Here is a 14,819-nt window from a genome sequence, read left to right on the forward strand (position 1 = left end):
AGTCCACTTTCAGCAAATTACTCCTCCACTTCTTAAAGCGAAGGTACATAAAAAAAAAATTTTTTATATAAAAAATAGATTTAGTTTGTATCCTATCAGGAACTTGATGATATGCGCACTTATTATTTTCTGCATTATTTTCAAAGGGACATAATATCTAAATAATTTATTATCAAGAATGTTATTGAATAAAAAAATTTTAACAATAATTAATTTTAACTTTAATTTTTCTATCAGTAGAATAAAATCATCAAGTTTTCAGTCAAATCATGTGAGTAATAAAAAATTTCAAGTCGTGGTCCATATTACCGCGTTTATTTATAACCAGAAATTCAGTAATTTATGAGTGCAAATGTTACTGACAATTAGCTATTCTTTAAATTTTTTAATAAACCGTTATGGTAATGATTAAATGGAATTATGGGATATAGGCCCATACTTTCTGGGAAAAGTTCCCATAAGTATGGGAACAATTCCTATCATTATAGTAACAGTTCCCATATCGCATATCAAAGAATTATTGTAATGATTACTATGATATATATGGGAGCCGTTCCTATAACCAACATTAAAAAAAAACTGTTTACTATGCATTATGGGAACTATTCTCATAATAGATTGTAATTGTTACCATACATTTCTCTCCGCGTAGAAAAAATGCGTATTTCGATAATTGAAAAATCAGCCAACCCCCTTTCCTTTAATTCCATTATTTCAATTAATTAATTTATTTCAAATTTACAACTTGTACCATGTCTGCTTCATTCGCTCTCATCGCAATCGTCATATTTATTTAATGAGAACAATAAAATAAATATTTTTATTACTGTCTACAATTGAAAAATTATCGAAGATTATATACTTGTTATAGTTTGTTTATAAAAATGAAAAGAAATCATTTTTTTCTTTATTAAAAACAAACAGAACTAAAAAATATTTTCCACAAATTCAAAGCGCACATGTTAAAAGTGGACGCGAGACAGAGCTATAAGTGATTTCTTACAGGTTAAAGGTGAGTACACTCGAAGTAATTAATGTCTGGCCCCCTGTCTGGTTCAGATTCTATAGTCTAGGGGACCAGGCATTAAAGACAACGAGTGTACTAAACATTTACAGTCTAGCACGTGGCCTTATCGAGATGATAACCAAATAGGATTTTAAAAAAAATTATTAACAGTAAATACCGAGAATATCTCTGCGAAGGCTTTATGTGATTAATTTATATATTTACTGAATAATTAGTATCATTAAATATACAGATATATTTCTGGACAATTGTTCCGAACCGTAAGAGATAGTGAATTTCGTGGTTTTTAATTTACTACGATTCAACAAATTTATAAAATGAATATAAACAGAGGTTACTCAAGAAGAGAAATGCTGAGTCTTACGTACGAATGGAAGATTGAAGAATTTACAAACTTAATTAAATCTTCTCACAATAATAGAAATAGTATTACACTTAGATCCCCGTTATTTTCAACGGGTGCTAAGGTTGGAGATTCATGGTATTTAAAATTAATCTTGAAAAATAAAAAGTCCAGAAATGCAAATTACATATCAGTATTTTTGGAAACAAATAACAAAAACAAGGAAATAAGTGCAAAATTCACGTTATATATTTTAAAAAATGATAGATTAAAATATTGTGTTCACGAGAGTGATACAAAAATTTTTGGATATGATCCTGACTGGGGTTATTCACAGTTTATTGAAAAGAAGAAATTACTAGATGGTAGCAAGGATTTTTTACCGATGGATACTCTAACACTGTGTGTTGATCTAACTGTGTTCGGTGATTATGAGACGACCGCCAATAATTTTCCAGTAAAATCTTCTAAACATATAGTTGATGATTTCAAGAAACTTTTTGAAAGCAAATTAGGCAGTGATGTGGTTCTGATAGTCGGCAATAAAAAAATCAAAGCTCATAAAAGCATTCTCATTGCACGGAGCCCAATACTCGCTGCGATGTTCACTCAGGACATGTATGAAAATTTAAATAGTGAAGCTACAATAACTGATCTTGATCCAGATATAGTCGAAAAAATGCTGGAATTCATTTATACAGACCAAGTCACTGATCTCGACGTCGATGCTGGTTATTTATTAGAAGCTGCGGATAAGTATCAGCTTCAGAAATTAAAAGAATTGTGTGAAGAATCGCTGAGCAGATCGATAACTGTTAATAATGCTGTTGAAGTGATGATTTTAGCCGATCGACAAAATGCTCAAGACTTAATGGATTACGCTGCTCAATTTATTGCTATAAACATTACGAGTGTAATCGAAACTGACGAGTATAAAAATATTGAAAATAAAAATCCAGTTTTATCAGCATTATTGATTAAAAAATTAGCAGCTATCAATTCCGATCGTGGGTAAATATTATATCTAATTACTTATTTAATTTATTAGAATTTAATTGTCTTATTTGTTTGGACACTAATATGATTTCAATATTTTTTTCAGGCAAAGATTAAAATGAAGAGTGGTAATCTTACAAGTAAATTCAACGATTACTTATATTTGAAGTTTTTTTTTTAATATTCGAAACTAAACCTTAAGGGGATAGCCACTGTGAAATTTCAAAAAAAAAAAATTTTTTTTTTTTTATTAAATGAAAGTGTATATATTCAAAAATATGTATCTAAAGTTTTATATGGAAATTCCGAATATTTTTCAAGTTATAGTCATTTTTGTGACAGCACGTCAACTGACTGTTGCATCAACTAAAAACTTTAAACGCATTTTTCTCGAAACTACTTTTTTTGAACTGGTGGCATCTGTAATTTGCATAAATATGAACCGATTCGCAACTTTTTTTTTGCCGTATTCGTCTGTTCAGTAGCTAAAGTTGCACGTAGGGGATTTTGAAAATTTTGATTTTTAAGATTTTTTAGGGCTGTTTGAATCCAAAAAAATGAGAAAAAATAACGAAAAAATTTTTAATATGTCGCCATTTTTTTTCAAATCCAAATTTTCAAAATCCCCTATGTGCAACGATAATCACAACATACAGATTACAACGCCATTTGGTTTTTTTGTTTCTGATAATTCGTTTTTGAGATAGAGATGACACCGTGGTGGGGTAAATTTTTTTGTTGCTCCACAAAAATGCTTATAACTTTGTAACAACATGATATTTTTTAATGAAAATTTAGGAGAATCATCTTCAATGTATACTTTAGAAAACAAAAAAAACCCGATCCCCAAATTCCTTTATTATTCCAGTCAAAAAAATTCCCGAAAATCACCTATTTTTTCGATCTTCACAGTGGCTATCCCCCTTAAGTAACTTTATTCTAAATTTTTAATTTTTCTTTTTTTTTTTTATAGCAATTTTTGCTAAACTGTTGCATCAAAATGTTATTTTTAATTACATATTTCTAGTGCTGAGGGAGGAATTCAAATATATTCAATAATCAATAAAATAAAATGTATTTATATTAATAGTCATAGATCCCTACTTCAATACTTTAATTTACAAATTTGCGTCAATAAGGCCAACTATGAGTATTAGAAATATAATTTTTTCTGTAAATAATAATTAATAAACTCAATTAAAAGCATAGCTAATGGTAATTTATTGCAATGTACAGTCACATAATAACTTTTTACTTTTTTTCCTTTAGATTAAATAAAGCCAAATGTTTTTAAATATTCATTTGAAAATTCATAACAGTCGTTAATTAATTGTACACTTTCCACTTGAACACATCTCACCTTTGGACAAACTCCTTTCCTGTACTTTCTATTTAACGCCTGGCTCTTTCTTTACCTTTACTACTGATTAGTTGTTCGAACTTTTTAACATAGGAGCAAATTTCGTTAATTGGCTCTCCCCTTAATGTTGCGTAAACTCATATTCGAAGTTCACCTCCACCAAATTACCTCTCCACTTCTAAAAGCAATGGTACATGATAAAAAAATTTTTGAAATAAAAAATAGATTTATTTTGTATTTTATCAGGAGCTTGATGGTATGCGCACTTGATATTTTCTTCATTATTTTCAAAGAGACGTAATATGGAAATAAGTTATTATTAAAAATGTAATTGAATAAAAAAATTCTAACATTAATTAATTTTAACTTTAATTTTTCTATCAGTAGAATAATATCAATGATCCTGATTGGTAGACAATTATAAATTTTTGAATTTAATTTTCAATGAATTGACTACAGAAAAAAAAAAACTAAAAATATACACATGTAGTAAATTAAAAAAACTACAGGTGCAATTTTTTCAAATATTTTATTTTTTATAGTTTATCGTTTTAAAAAAAATCCAAAAACAATCAGACGTCGGCTAACTTTAGTATCATATAATATCATCAAGTTGTCAGTCAAATAATGACAGTAATAAAAAATTTTAAGTCATGGTCCATATTACCGCGCTTATTTTATAATCAGTAATCCAGTTATTGATGAGTGCAAATGTAACTGACAATTAGAAATTTTTAAAATTTTTGAATAAATAAATAAAATGTAAGTAGAAAAAATGCGTATTTAAATAATTGAAAAAGCGCGCGCATTTTTTACAATTCCATTATTTTCATTAATTAATTTATTTATTTAAAATTTATAACTTGTCTCATATCTGCTACATTCACACTCATTGCAAATGTCATATTTATTTATTGAGAATAATAAAATAAATATTTTTACTACTGTATGTACGAGAAAGAATTTTCGAAGATTATAAATTTGTTATGTTTTGTTTATAAAAATATAAAAAATTGTTTTTGCTTGTGTTTTGATGAACAACAATAAAAAAATATTTGGAAATTTCAAATATTGTGTACAGATACATATTTTTTTTTTTTTTTTTTTATAATAAATATTCAAAAACTTAATAACTTTTGAATATTATTGTATACATGTAATAATTATTGCATATAAAATAATTTAATTTTGTTTTTCATTTTTGTATTATAAATTGTAACTTACTTTTGAATAACGTCGTTAAATTCACCGTAAGAGACGTTATCTTTCTCGCATTCATTTGTTTCTATACAAAATACGTCGACGGCCGAAAGAGGAAAAACCCGGAGTCCAAAACAAAATCTAATCTAATCTGAATGACGTCGTAATAAAGGTCCAGTCCAACGTAGCTGTTGCACAATCGAATAAGTTTCACATTTATGGAGAAAATATACGAATTATAAAGCGATTGAGAATATTTAAAAAGTATACTTTATAACAAGATTGAATTGCTTTAATTATGAGTGAAAACGTTGTATTTAAAACGGAAAAGGGTTATTCCCACGCAAAGCAGTGTAACGTTATTTTTGAATGGAAAATAGACGAAATGTCACTGTTGATTGGACGTGCTAGAGCTATTCGTGATGAGGTAAGCATTAAATCACCGACATTTTCATCTGGTTCCAGTATTGAAGATTCATGGCATTTGGAATTAGTATTTAAAAATGATGAGAATGAGATGCTTGAAGATGATGAACGTAAAATAGAAATTAGAGTGTATTTGATGTCAAACAATGAAAGAATGATAGTAAATACGAAGTATTGCTTGTTTATGTTGAATAATAAGAAAGAAAAATATTCTTTTGAATTTTCGGTCTTAAACTATCCGTACTCGAAGATAACTTTCGGTCCTACAGAAATGTATCAGGAACACTATGATGAGAATGATTCCGAGACCATTAATATAAAAGAACTATTGGAAGAAGAAAATTCATTCTTGCCGAATGATGTTTTAACATTATGTGTTGACTTGACTGTATATGATGATTATATATCATCAAGTCATACCATAATTCCACTACAAACTACAACCCATAAAATTACTGATGACTTGAAAGATCTTTTTATGACCAAAAAAAGAAGTGATGTTGTTATAACAGTCGGTGATAAAAAGTTTCAAGCACATAAAATCATTTTAGGAGCTCGTAGTCCTGTATTTGATGCGATGTTTTCACATGACATGAGAGAAAAGAAAGAAAATGAAATAGAAATACCAGACGTTGATCCTCAAATATTCAAAAAACTTCTCGAATTCATATATACAGATGAAGTCAGTGACTTGGATGATTATGCTAAAGAATTATTAGAAGTTGCAAATAAATACCAAATGCAATCACTCAAAGAAATGTGCGCAGTTTCTATATCTAAAACGATAAGTGTTGAAAATGTCATTGGAATAATACGTTTTGCTGATCACCATAATACCAAGCAATTAGCGGAATACGCTGAAAAATTTATAATTATGAACTTCATAAACGTTATGAATACTAAAGAATACAAAGCACTGGAAACTTCCCATCCATCTTTATTTTTCGGTATTCTTAAAAAATATGCAGCTGGAAATAAAATTTAATGGTATATAACTATATTTACTTTATTTACACACAAAAAAAAAGGATTTCTTGACACAAAAATTTTTTACTTGGCCAAGAAATTTTTTGGATTATGAATTGAAATAAAAAAATTTTTTGGGGCAAGAAATTTTTCCTACCCGGGAAAAAATATTCAGGCATGACCATGTATGATCAGACCTGAAATCAGACATGATCATTTCTACATTTTTTTTTTTTTTTTTTTTTATAGAAATAATTATGTCTAGTTATATATGATTATGTGTAATTATACAAGGCTATTTTTCATATATAATTTTTTTACCGGGTGGGCATGAACAGACATGAACATACATGATGAAACATGAACAGGCCTGATCATGCCCGGTCATTTTTCATGTCTGATCAGGTCTGAAGACTCATGCCTGTTCATGTCTGATCATTTTTTCCCGGGTAGTCCTTAGGAAATTTTTTCTTTCATTTCATAATGCAAATTCTTGCACCAAGAAATTCTTCTTCTCTGTACAAAATAATCAATATATTTTATTTATGTTTCAGCTTGATTCAAACTTAATACTTATAATTAACAAACAAGTGAACGTAAATTTCATATCTATTCATAGATTTTTTAAAATTACAATTTCATATAAATGTAATCAGTAAAAACTATCTTTTTATTTTGTAAAATGATGAATAATATCCCCTCCTTCAAGATATATATTTTTATATAATAAATATGATTAGATTCTGTAAGAGTATAACATCTGCAAAAGATTTTTCTATTTGTCAATTGATGTCACCATCAATTACTTCACGTGGACATAATTTTTAATTATATATTTCAAGCTTTAAATAATAAAATACAATTATAAATCATATGTGTATACATAAATATATATATATATATATTTCTGTATTTAACAATCTGATTATTGAAGTATTACCCGATCGGCATGATTGTCAGAAAGTCATTTTATTAGTATCAAAGTTATCTAAAAAAATGTGTTATCTTTCTGATATCCACGAAGGCTAGATATCGAGCCTTCGCAGTAGTAGCAGTCCAACGTAATTGTTGTACAATTCAATAAGTTTCATATTTATGATGAAAATATACTAAATATTGAGTGATTAAGAATATTTGAAAAGTGAACATAAAAAAAAAAAATAATAATTCTAATTATGGATGAAAGTGTTGATTTCAAAATGGAAAGGGGTTATTCCCATTCAAAGCAGTACTCAATTATTTACGAATGGGAAATTGATAAAATATCAACGTTTATTGAAATGTCTCATTGTTCTTACAAACCTTTTATATTGAAATCATCTAAATTTTCAACTGGTTCAAGTATTGGAGATTCATGGTACTTGCAATTAACGATAGAAGGTGGAGCAGAATTTATGCCTCTTGGCGCTCATCTAGCCGTTTTAGCAGTAAAATTGATATCAGATATTGAAAACAAAGAGATAAAAGCAAAGTATTTGATTTATATGTTAAATAATAAAAAGGAAAAATTTACAACCAAGTTTGGAACCCTAAATCATCCCTACTCCAAGCCAGCTTATGGGCAAATGATAACAGATCCGGATTATTCTGATCCTGATGATAAAACTGATCCTTTCTCGAATTATATCAACATAGAACAACTATTTAAATACAAAGATACGCTTTTACCAAATGATACTTTAACATTATGTGTTGATTTAACTGTGTACGATGATCGTGAAGTATCAAGTATTGCCGCAATTTCATTGAAAACTCCACAGCATCATCTTGCTGATTACTTGAAAGATCTTTTGGATACTGGAACAAAAAGTGATGTTGTTATAACAGTCGGTGATAAAAAGTTTCAAGCACATAAACTCATTTTAGGAACTCGTAGTCCTGTATTTGATGCGATCTTTTCACATGACATGAAAGAAAAGAAAGAAAATGAAATAGAAATACCAGATGTTGATCCTGAAATATTTAAAAAACTTCTCGAATTTATTTACACAGATAAAGTCAGTGACTTGGATGACAATGCTGAAGAATTATTGGAAGTTGCAGATAAATATCAATTACAATTACTTAAAGATATGTGTACAGTTTCTTTATCTCAAACAATAGATGTTGAAAATGCCATACCAATAATGCTATTTGCCGATCGCAATAATGTCCAACAGTTGATAGAATACGCTGAAAAATTTATCATAATTAATTTTCAGAAAATAAAAAAAACTAAGGAATACGAAGCACTGGAAACTTCTCATCCATCTTTATTTTTGGCTATTTTAAAAAAATGTGCAGCTGAAAATAAAATTTGATGGTATACAACTATATTTACTTCATTAAAAAAATAATCAATATATTTTATTCATTTAACTTTTCTTTTTATTTCAGCTCTGTAACAGGACAAGTATTTTAATCTACTGGATAATTACAAGCTTAATATTTATAAATCACAAACAAGTGAACGTGAATTTCATAACTACAGATTTTCATAAATTATAATTTCATAAAAATGTAATCAGTAAATATTATTTCTTTATTCTGTGAAATGATGATAATATCCATTTATTTATGACATGTATTACTAAATAAATACACGGTGGCTTGACCACTCTGTATACACGGCGTTTCCACTGTGATTACGCGGTGTATCCACCGTGATTCCACGGTGGCTTTGTGCTATTTTACCACCGTGGTTCCACGGTGTATCCACCGCGTAATCACAGTGGAAACGCCGTGTATACACGGTGGTAAAGCCACCGTGGAATCACAGTGGTAAAATGGAACAAACCCACCGTGTTTCCACCGTGATTCAAATCTGCGAGGGACACAACTACATTTCAACTCAGAGCAGTAACAGAGTTACTAGCTCTGCTATTGAGGTTAATCCACAGTATTGCTCTATCCAAAAATTCCCATAGAATCGACTCAACTGCGACAAAAACTGCATAGAATCCTATAGACTGTATTGGTTTCTATACGGTTTTTGTCGCATTTGATTGGATTCTATTGGAATTTTTGGATAGGGTGGACAATAAGATAAAAAAAATAATAAAAAAGGAACGTGTGAAGGCAGAAGGACGGTTTGTCCTTCAAAGGGGTTAAACATACGATCTGGAGTAAGTCAAAGGACCAAAACCTGACAACATACAGTATCCAACATAGGAAGCTTATCGCATACCAGAGGGAACAAACACTCAGAATTAATAATCATAACATTCTTTCAATCCTTGCATCATTCCTAAACCTTTGATTGTGTGGTCCAGTCACTAGTCCTCTCATCTTCACCAACAGTGACTTACCCTTTACATGATTTCATCAAAAACATCTCATTTAACATTTAAATTATCCTAATTGTGAATAACACCTCGCATTTATTAACAATCTCATATCTCATAATTATTGTATTTTATCACTACACATAGATCCACTCATACTTCTAAACATTTACTCCTATACGGGGGAAAAAAAAAAAAATAATAATAATAATAAACAACATCAACAACAAAAACAGTAACAATTATAAAAAACATATAATAACCAAAAATTATCAACAATAAAACAAAAACAGCAAGTAACAACAAAAGAAAAAGAAGTGCAATAGGCGAGCAGGGGAAAAAATCATCATATCAAGAGAAACAAAACAATAAAAAAAACAATCACAGCAGTAAGTGGCACAATGGTCCAATACGGACGATAGTCAAGAAGGAAAAAAAAAAAAAAAAATACCGAGAATTCGGAATTGATATCTTTTTTGCTAATAGCCGCGACTCTTGTATTTGGATTTCTTCTCGCACTGTACTAAATATATCATATTGTGATCTGATTTCAAATGATCATATCTCATTTGATAAAATTATTACTGTAAAAATATTTATTATTCATTGATCGTTATATTTTAAAAACAATTTATTATTTATTTGCGTTTTATTTTTCTAGTTTTTATATCTCACTTTTGAGTTGCGTAGTGTAGGTTTATTGCCGGCAAGGCGCCATTAAAACTATTATCAAAGTCGTAACACATCAAGATAAAAGAAAGAATTTCTCGTACGTTAACAGTGTTATTGTTATAATTTTTCGCATTGCATTATAATACGTTTTATTTCATATTGTTGTGAATAAAAGTGCTTCTTCAACTTTTTTGTGTTACAAATTCAAATAAAGAATTGTTTTTTTCTTTATTTGTATTGAAATTATTTAAGGCAATGGAAGATTATCGAATGGTAAGAAATTATTCTACAACTAGAGAAAAGAAAGTTATTTTTGAATGGCGAATAGATGAGTTTCCTTCAATTATGATATATTCCATGATCAATCAAGACGCTCATACAATCGTCTCACCAGATTTTTCAACTGATGGGAAATCCAAGTGGGAATTAGAATTAAAGTTTAATAATAATAAAGAGTAGACTTTTTAGTAAAGAAGAGAATACTTTTTTTGAGGTGACTCAGTTCTCCCCACTACCACTGGCTTATTTTTTAATATTTTTTTCTAAAAATTTAGCAAAATATTCTTGGAATGATGCTTTATAATGTCACAAATTTTATCAACGTTAATAACGAAGGTACTCTGAGAAAAAAAAATAACAAAATTATCCTATTTTTTTGTATCTCAGACCCGTTTCCTCCCTTAACATCTGCTGGTTCATGCTCATAAAAATATAATATTCTATAAAAAAGAAATGGTTATTTTGTATTCTTAATTTTTCATCAAAACTTATGCGTCAAAAAAAAATTGTCTTATTGAGAAGTTTCGCATGTTTAGGTTTTCACTATATAAAATTGGCGTGGAAAAGTGGAAAAAATGCGTATTTTGATAATTGAAAAATCAGTCAACCCCCTTTTTTTAATTTGATTATTTCAATTATTTAATTTATTTTAAATTTACAACTTGTATCGTGTCTGCTTCATTCGCTCTCATGGAAATTGCCATATTTATTTAATGAGAATAATAAAATAAATGTATTTATTACTGTATGTAATTGAGAGAGTATTGAAGATTATATACTTGTTATAGTTTGTTTATAAAAAGAAAAAACATTTTTTTTCCTTGTGTGCTGAATGACATATTGTAGTCCCAATAAGAGAATAGACCTCGGAAACTGTCCCTACTACCGAACATTTATGAACTGCGCATGCGTACGGAAAAGTGGCAGAACATTTAACACGTAAAACATCCCGAGTGAGAGTAAAAACCGACGACACCCGAGTCCAATCTCTTGTTGGGATGACAATAGTTGTCATAAAAAAATATTTGGACATTATCTCAAATGTAATGTTCATATTTTGTATTTTTTTTTTTTAAATAATAATAAATTTTCAGAAAATTAATTACTAAATAACTTTTTATATTATTGTATTCATGTAATAATTAATGATCCTAAAGTTAGCAGATAATTAAGAATGTTCGGATTTTTTTTTATCAATTTAATTAAAAATTTTTAAAAAGAAAGAACTAAAAAATATTTTCCACAAATTCAAAGCGCACATGTTAAAAGTGGACGCGAGAGAGAGCTATAAGTAATTTCTTACAACTCGCAGGTATGTACACTCGTTTTCATTAATTCCTGGTCCCCTGTCTGGTTCAGATTCTATAGTCTGGGGTCCTAGGCATTAATGACAACTGATAGCGAGTGTACTAAGCATTAACAGTAAAAACCAAGAATATTTCTGCGAAGGCTTTATGTGATTAATTAATTTATTATATATTATTATATATTTACTGAATAATTAGTATAATTAAATATACATATACATTTCAGGACAATTGTTCCGAAGCGTAAGAGATAGTGAATTTCATGGTTTTTGTTTTATTACGATTCAACAAATTTATAAAATGAATATAAACAGAGGTTACTCAAGAAGAAAAAAGCTGAGTCTTACATACGAATGGAAGATTGAAGAATTTACATCCTTAATTAAATCTGCTCACAGTAATAAAAATGATATTACACTTAAATCCCCGTCATTTTCAACGGGTGCAAAGGTTGGAGACTCGTGGTGTTTAGAATTAATCTTACATAATGAAAAGTCCAAAAATACAAATTTTATATCAGTATTTTTAGAAACAAATAACAAAAACAAGGAAATAAGTGCAAAATTCACGTTATATATTTTAAAAAATGATAGATTAAAATATTATGTTCGCGAGGGTGATACAAAAATTTTGGGAAATGATCCTGACTGGGGTTATTCACAGTTTATTGAAAAGAAGAAATTACTGGATGGTAGCAAGGATTTTTTACCGATGGATACTCTAACACTGTGTGTTGATCTAACTGTGTACGGTGATTATGAGACGACCGCCATTAATTTTCCAGTAAAATCTTCTAAACATATAGTTGATGATTTCAAGGAACTTTTTGAAAGCAAATTAGGCAGTGATGTGGTTCTGATAGTCGGCAATAAAAAAATCAAAGCTCATAAAAGCATTCTCATTGCACGGAGCCCAATACTCGCTGCGATGTTCACTCACGAAATGTATGAAAATTTAAATAATGAAGCTACAATAACTGATGTTGATCCAGATATAATCGAAAAAATGCTGGAATTCATTTATACAGACCAAGTCACTGATCTCGACGTCGATGCTGGTTATTTATTAGAAGCTGCGGATAAGTATCAGCTTCAGAAATTAAAAGAATTGTGTGAAGAATCGCTGAGCAGATCGATAACTGTTAATAATGCTGTTGAAGTGTTGATTTTAGCCGATCGACAAAATGCTCCAGACTTGTTGGATTACGCTGCTCAATTTATTGCTATAAACATTACGAGTGTAATCAAAACTGACGAGTATAAAAATATTGAAACTAAAAATACAGTTTTATCAGCATTATTGATTAAAAAATTAGCAGCTATCAATTCCGATCGCGGGTAAATATTATATCTAATTACTTATTTAATTTATTAGAATTTAATTGTCTTATTTGTTTGGACACTAATATGATTTCAATATTTTTTTCAGGCAAAAAATTAAATGAAGAGTGGTAATCTTACAAGTAAATTCAACTATTACTTATATTTGAAGTTTTTTTTTTAATATTCGAAAACTAAACCTTAAGTAACTTTATTCTAAATTTTAATCTTTCTTTGTTTTTTTCTAACAATTTTTTGCTAAACTGTTGTATCAAAATGTTATTTTTAATTACATATTTCTGGTGCTGAGGGATGAATTCAAATATATTCAATAATCAATCAAATAAAATGTATTCATATTAATAGTTATAGATCCCTACTTCAATACTTTAATTTAAAAATTTGCGTCATAATAAAGGCAACTATGAGTAATTATAAAAGATCATAAAACACACCAGCGCTTTCGCGCTTGAGGTGTGCAATAGTTTTATTTGCACAACGATTAAGTCTTTTACAAATTTTTACATAATATTGTATTTTCTTTTGATATATTTTTATTTATTTATATATATTATTTCTTACTTACTTTCTAAATTCTATTATTTATTTTTGGTTTCTTATCTTTCTTGCACGTCGCAGTCTTGGCATCCCACTTGCACCACGCTCCGTGACCCTGAGTTGACGCTCAGGATTTCCTCAATTCTCTTGAAGACCGTGCACATCTTTGTGTCTATCTCTCCTTTTAATTCTGCTATGAATTTTTATTCCACTTTTTCATTCTCTAGCCCTCTCCATTCGTCTAGCAGCTTTTTTTCCTTCTCCACCTCCTTATATATTCCTTCACAATTCGGGCAACTATGAGTAATAAAAACATAATTTTTTCTGTAAAAAATAATTAATAAACTCAATTAAAAGCATAGGTAATGATAATTTATTTCAATGTACAGTCACATAAGAACTTTTTACTTTTTTTTCTTTAGATTAAATATAGCTGAATGTTTTTAAATATTCATTTTAAAATTCATAACAGTCGTTAATTAATTGTACACTTCCCACGTGAACACAATCCACCTTTGGACTCACTCCTTTCCTGTACTTTCCATTTAACGCCTGGATCTTTCTTTACCTTTACTACTGATTAGTTGTTCGAACTTTTTAACATAGGAGCAAATTTCGTTAATTGGCTCTCCTCTCAGTGTTGCGTAAACTTATATTCGAAGTTCACCTCCACCAAATTACCCCTCAACTTCTAAAAGCAATGGTACATGATAAAAAAATTTTTGAAATAAAAAATAGATTTATTTTGTATTTTATCAGGCGCTTGATGGTATGCGCACTTGTTATTTTTTTCATTATTGTAAAAGAGACATAATATCTAAATAATTTATTAATTAATTTTAACTTTAATTTATCTATCAATAGTATAAAATCATTAGGTTGTCAGTTAATGTTCAGTAAGTAATAAAAAATTTTAAGTCATTATCTATATTACCGCGCTTATTTTATAATCAGTAATCCAGCAAAGGAGTGAATGTAACTGACTATTAGAAATTTTTTTAATTTTTGAATAAATAATCGAAATGTGAGAAAAAAAAAATGAAAAAATTTGTACTTAAATAATTAAAAAATAGGTGCGCGCATTTTTTTCAATTCCATTATTT

At 28.7% G+C, this 14,819-nt stretch overlaps 3 protein-coding genes across 6 annotated transcripts; all 3 read left to right on the forward strand.

Annotated features, from left to right (window-relative positions):
* Positions 1–1,048: 1,048 nt before the first annotated feature.
* LOC130663658 (speckle-type POZ protein-like) lies at positions 1,049–3,601 on the forward strand. Of its 2 annotated transcripts, XM_057463019.1 has the most exons (3): positions 1,049–2,381; positions 2,473–2,506; positions 3,340–3,601. In XM_057463019.1, exons 1-2 carry the CDS (start codon positions 1,345–1,347, stop codon positions 2,486–2,488), a joined length of 1,053 nt encoding a protein of 350 aa, XP_057319002.1. In that variant the 5' UTR covers positions 1,049–1,344; the 3' UTR covers positions 2,489–2,506; positions 3,340–3,601. The 2 variants fall into 2 exon arrangements, with proteins under 2 accessions (XP_057319002.1, XP_057319001.1); XM_057463018.1 differs by having other exon boundaries at positions 2,473–3,601.
* A 1,436-nt stretch (positions 3,602–5,037) lies between these two features.
* On the forward strand, positions 5,038–8,887 carry LOC130663656 (speckle-type POZ protein-like). 2 transcript variants are annotated; one of them, XR_008989228.1, is made up of 3 exons: positions 5,038–6,339; positions 6,873–8,620; positions 8,695–8,887. XR_008989228.1 is itself a non-coding variant. In XM_057463014.1 (2 exons), the coding sequence occupies exon 1, from the start codon at positions 7,494–7,496 to the stop codon at positions 8,616–8,618; it is 1,125 nt and encodes a 374-aa protein (XP_057318997.1). In that variant the 5' UTR covers positions 7,190–7,493; the 3' UTR covers positions 8,619–8,620; positions 8,695–8,887. The 2 variants fall into 2 exon arrangements, 1 of the variants encoding a protein (XP_057318997.1); XM_057463014.1 differs by lacking the exon at positions 5,038–6,339 and having other exon boundaries at positions 7,190–8,620.
* A 193-nt stretch (positions 8,888–9,080) lies between these two features.
* On the forward strand, positions 9,081–13,526 carry LOC130663657 (speckle-type POZ protein B-like). 2 transcript variants are annotated; one of them, XM_057463016.1, is made up of 3 exons: positions 9,081–10,526; positions 12,066–13,176; positions 13,268–13,526. In XM_057463016.1, exons 2-3 carry the CDS (start codon positions 12,140–12,142, stop codon positions 13,281–13,283), a joined length of 1,053 nt encoding a protein of 350 aa, XP_057318999.1. In that variant the 5' UTR covers positions 9,081–10,526; positions 12,066–12,139; the 3' UTR covers positions 13,284–13,526. The 2 variants fall into 2 exon arrangements, with proteins under 2 accessions (XP_057318999.1, XP_057319000.1); XM_057463017.1 differs by lacking the exon at positions 9,081–10,526 and adding an exon at positions 11,852–11,988 and having other exon boundaries at positions 13,268–13,524.
* Positions 13,527–14,819: the final 1,293 nt, after the last annotated feature.

Source organism: Microplitis mediator, chromosome 2, assembly GCF_029852145.1.
Source record: "Microplitis mediator isolate UGA2020A chromosome 2, iyMicMedi2.1, whole genome shotgun sequence".
In the NCBI taxonomy this organism is placed as follows: Eukaryota; Metazoa; Arthropoda; class Insecta; order Hymenoptera; family Braconidae; genus Microplitis; species Microplitis mediator.

Excerpts from the sequence above, each read along its gene's own strand:
- LOC130663658 (XM_057463018.1), top strand. The coding sequence starts at position 1,345 with ATGAATATAAACAGAGGTTACTCAAGAAGAGAAATGCTGAGTCTTACG.
- LOC130663656 (XM_057463014.1), top strand. The coding sequence starts at position 7,494 with ATGGATGAAAGTGTTGATTTCAAAATGGAAAGGGGTTATTCCCATTCA.
- LOC130663657 (XM_057463016.1), top strand. The coding sequence starts at position 12,140 with ATGAATATAAACAGAGGTTACTCAAGAAGAAAAAAGCTGAGTCTTACA.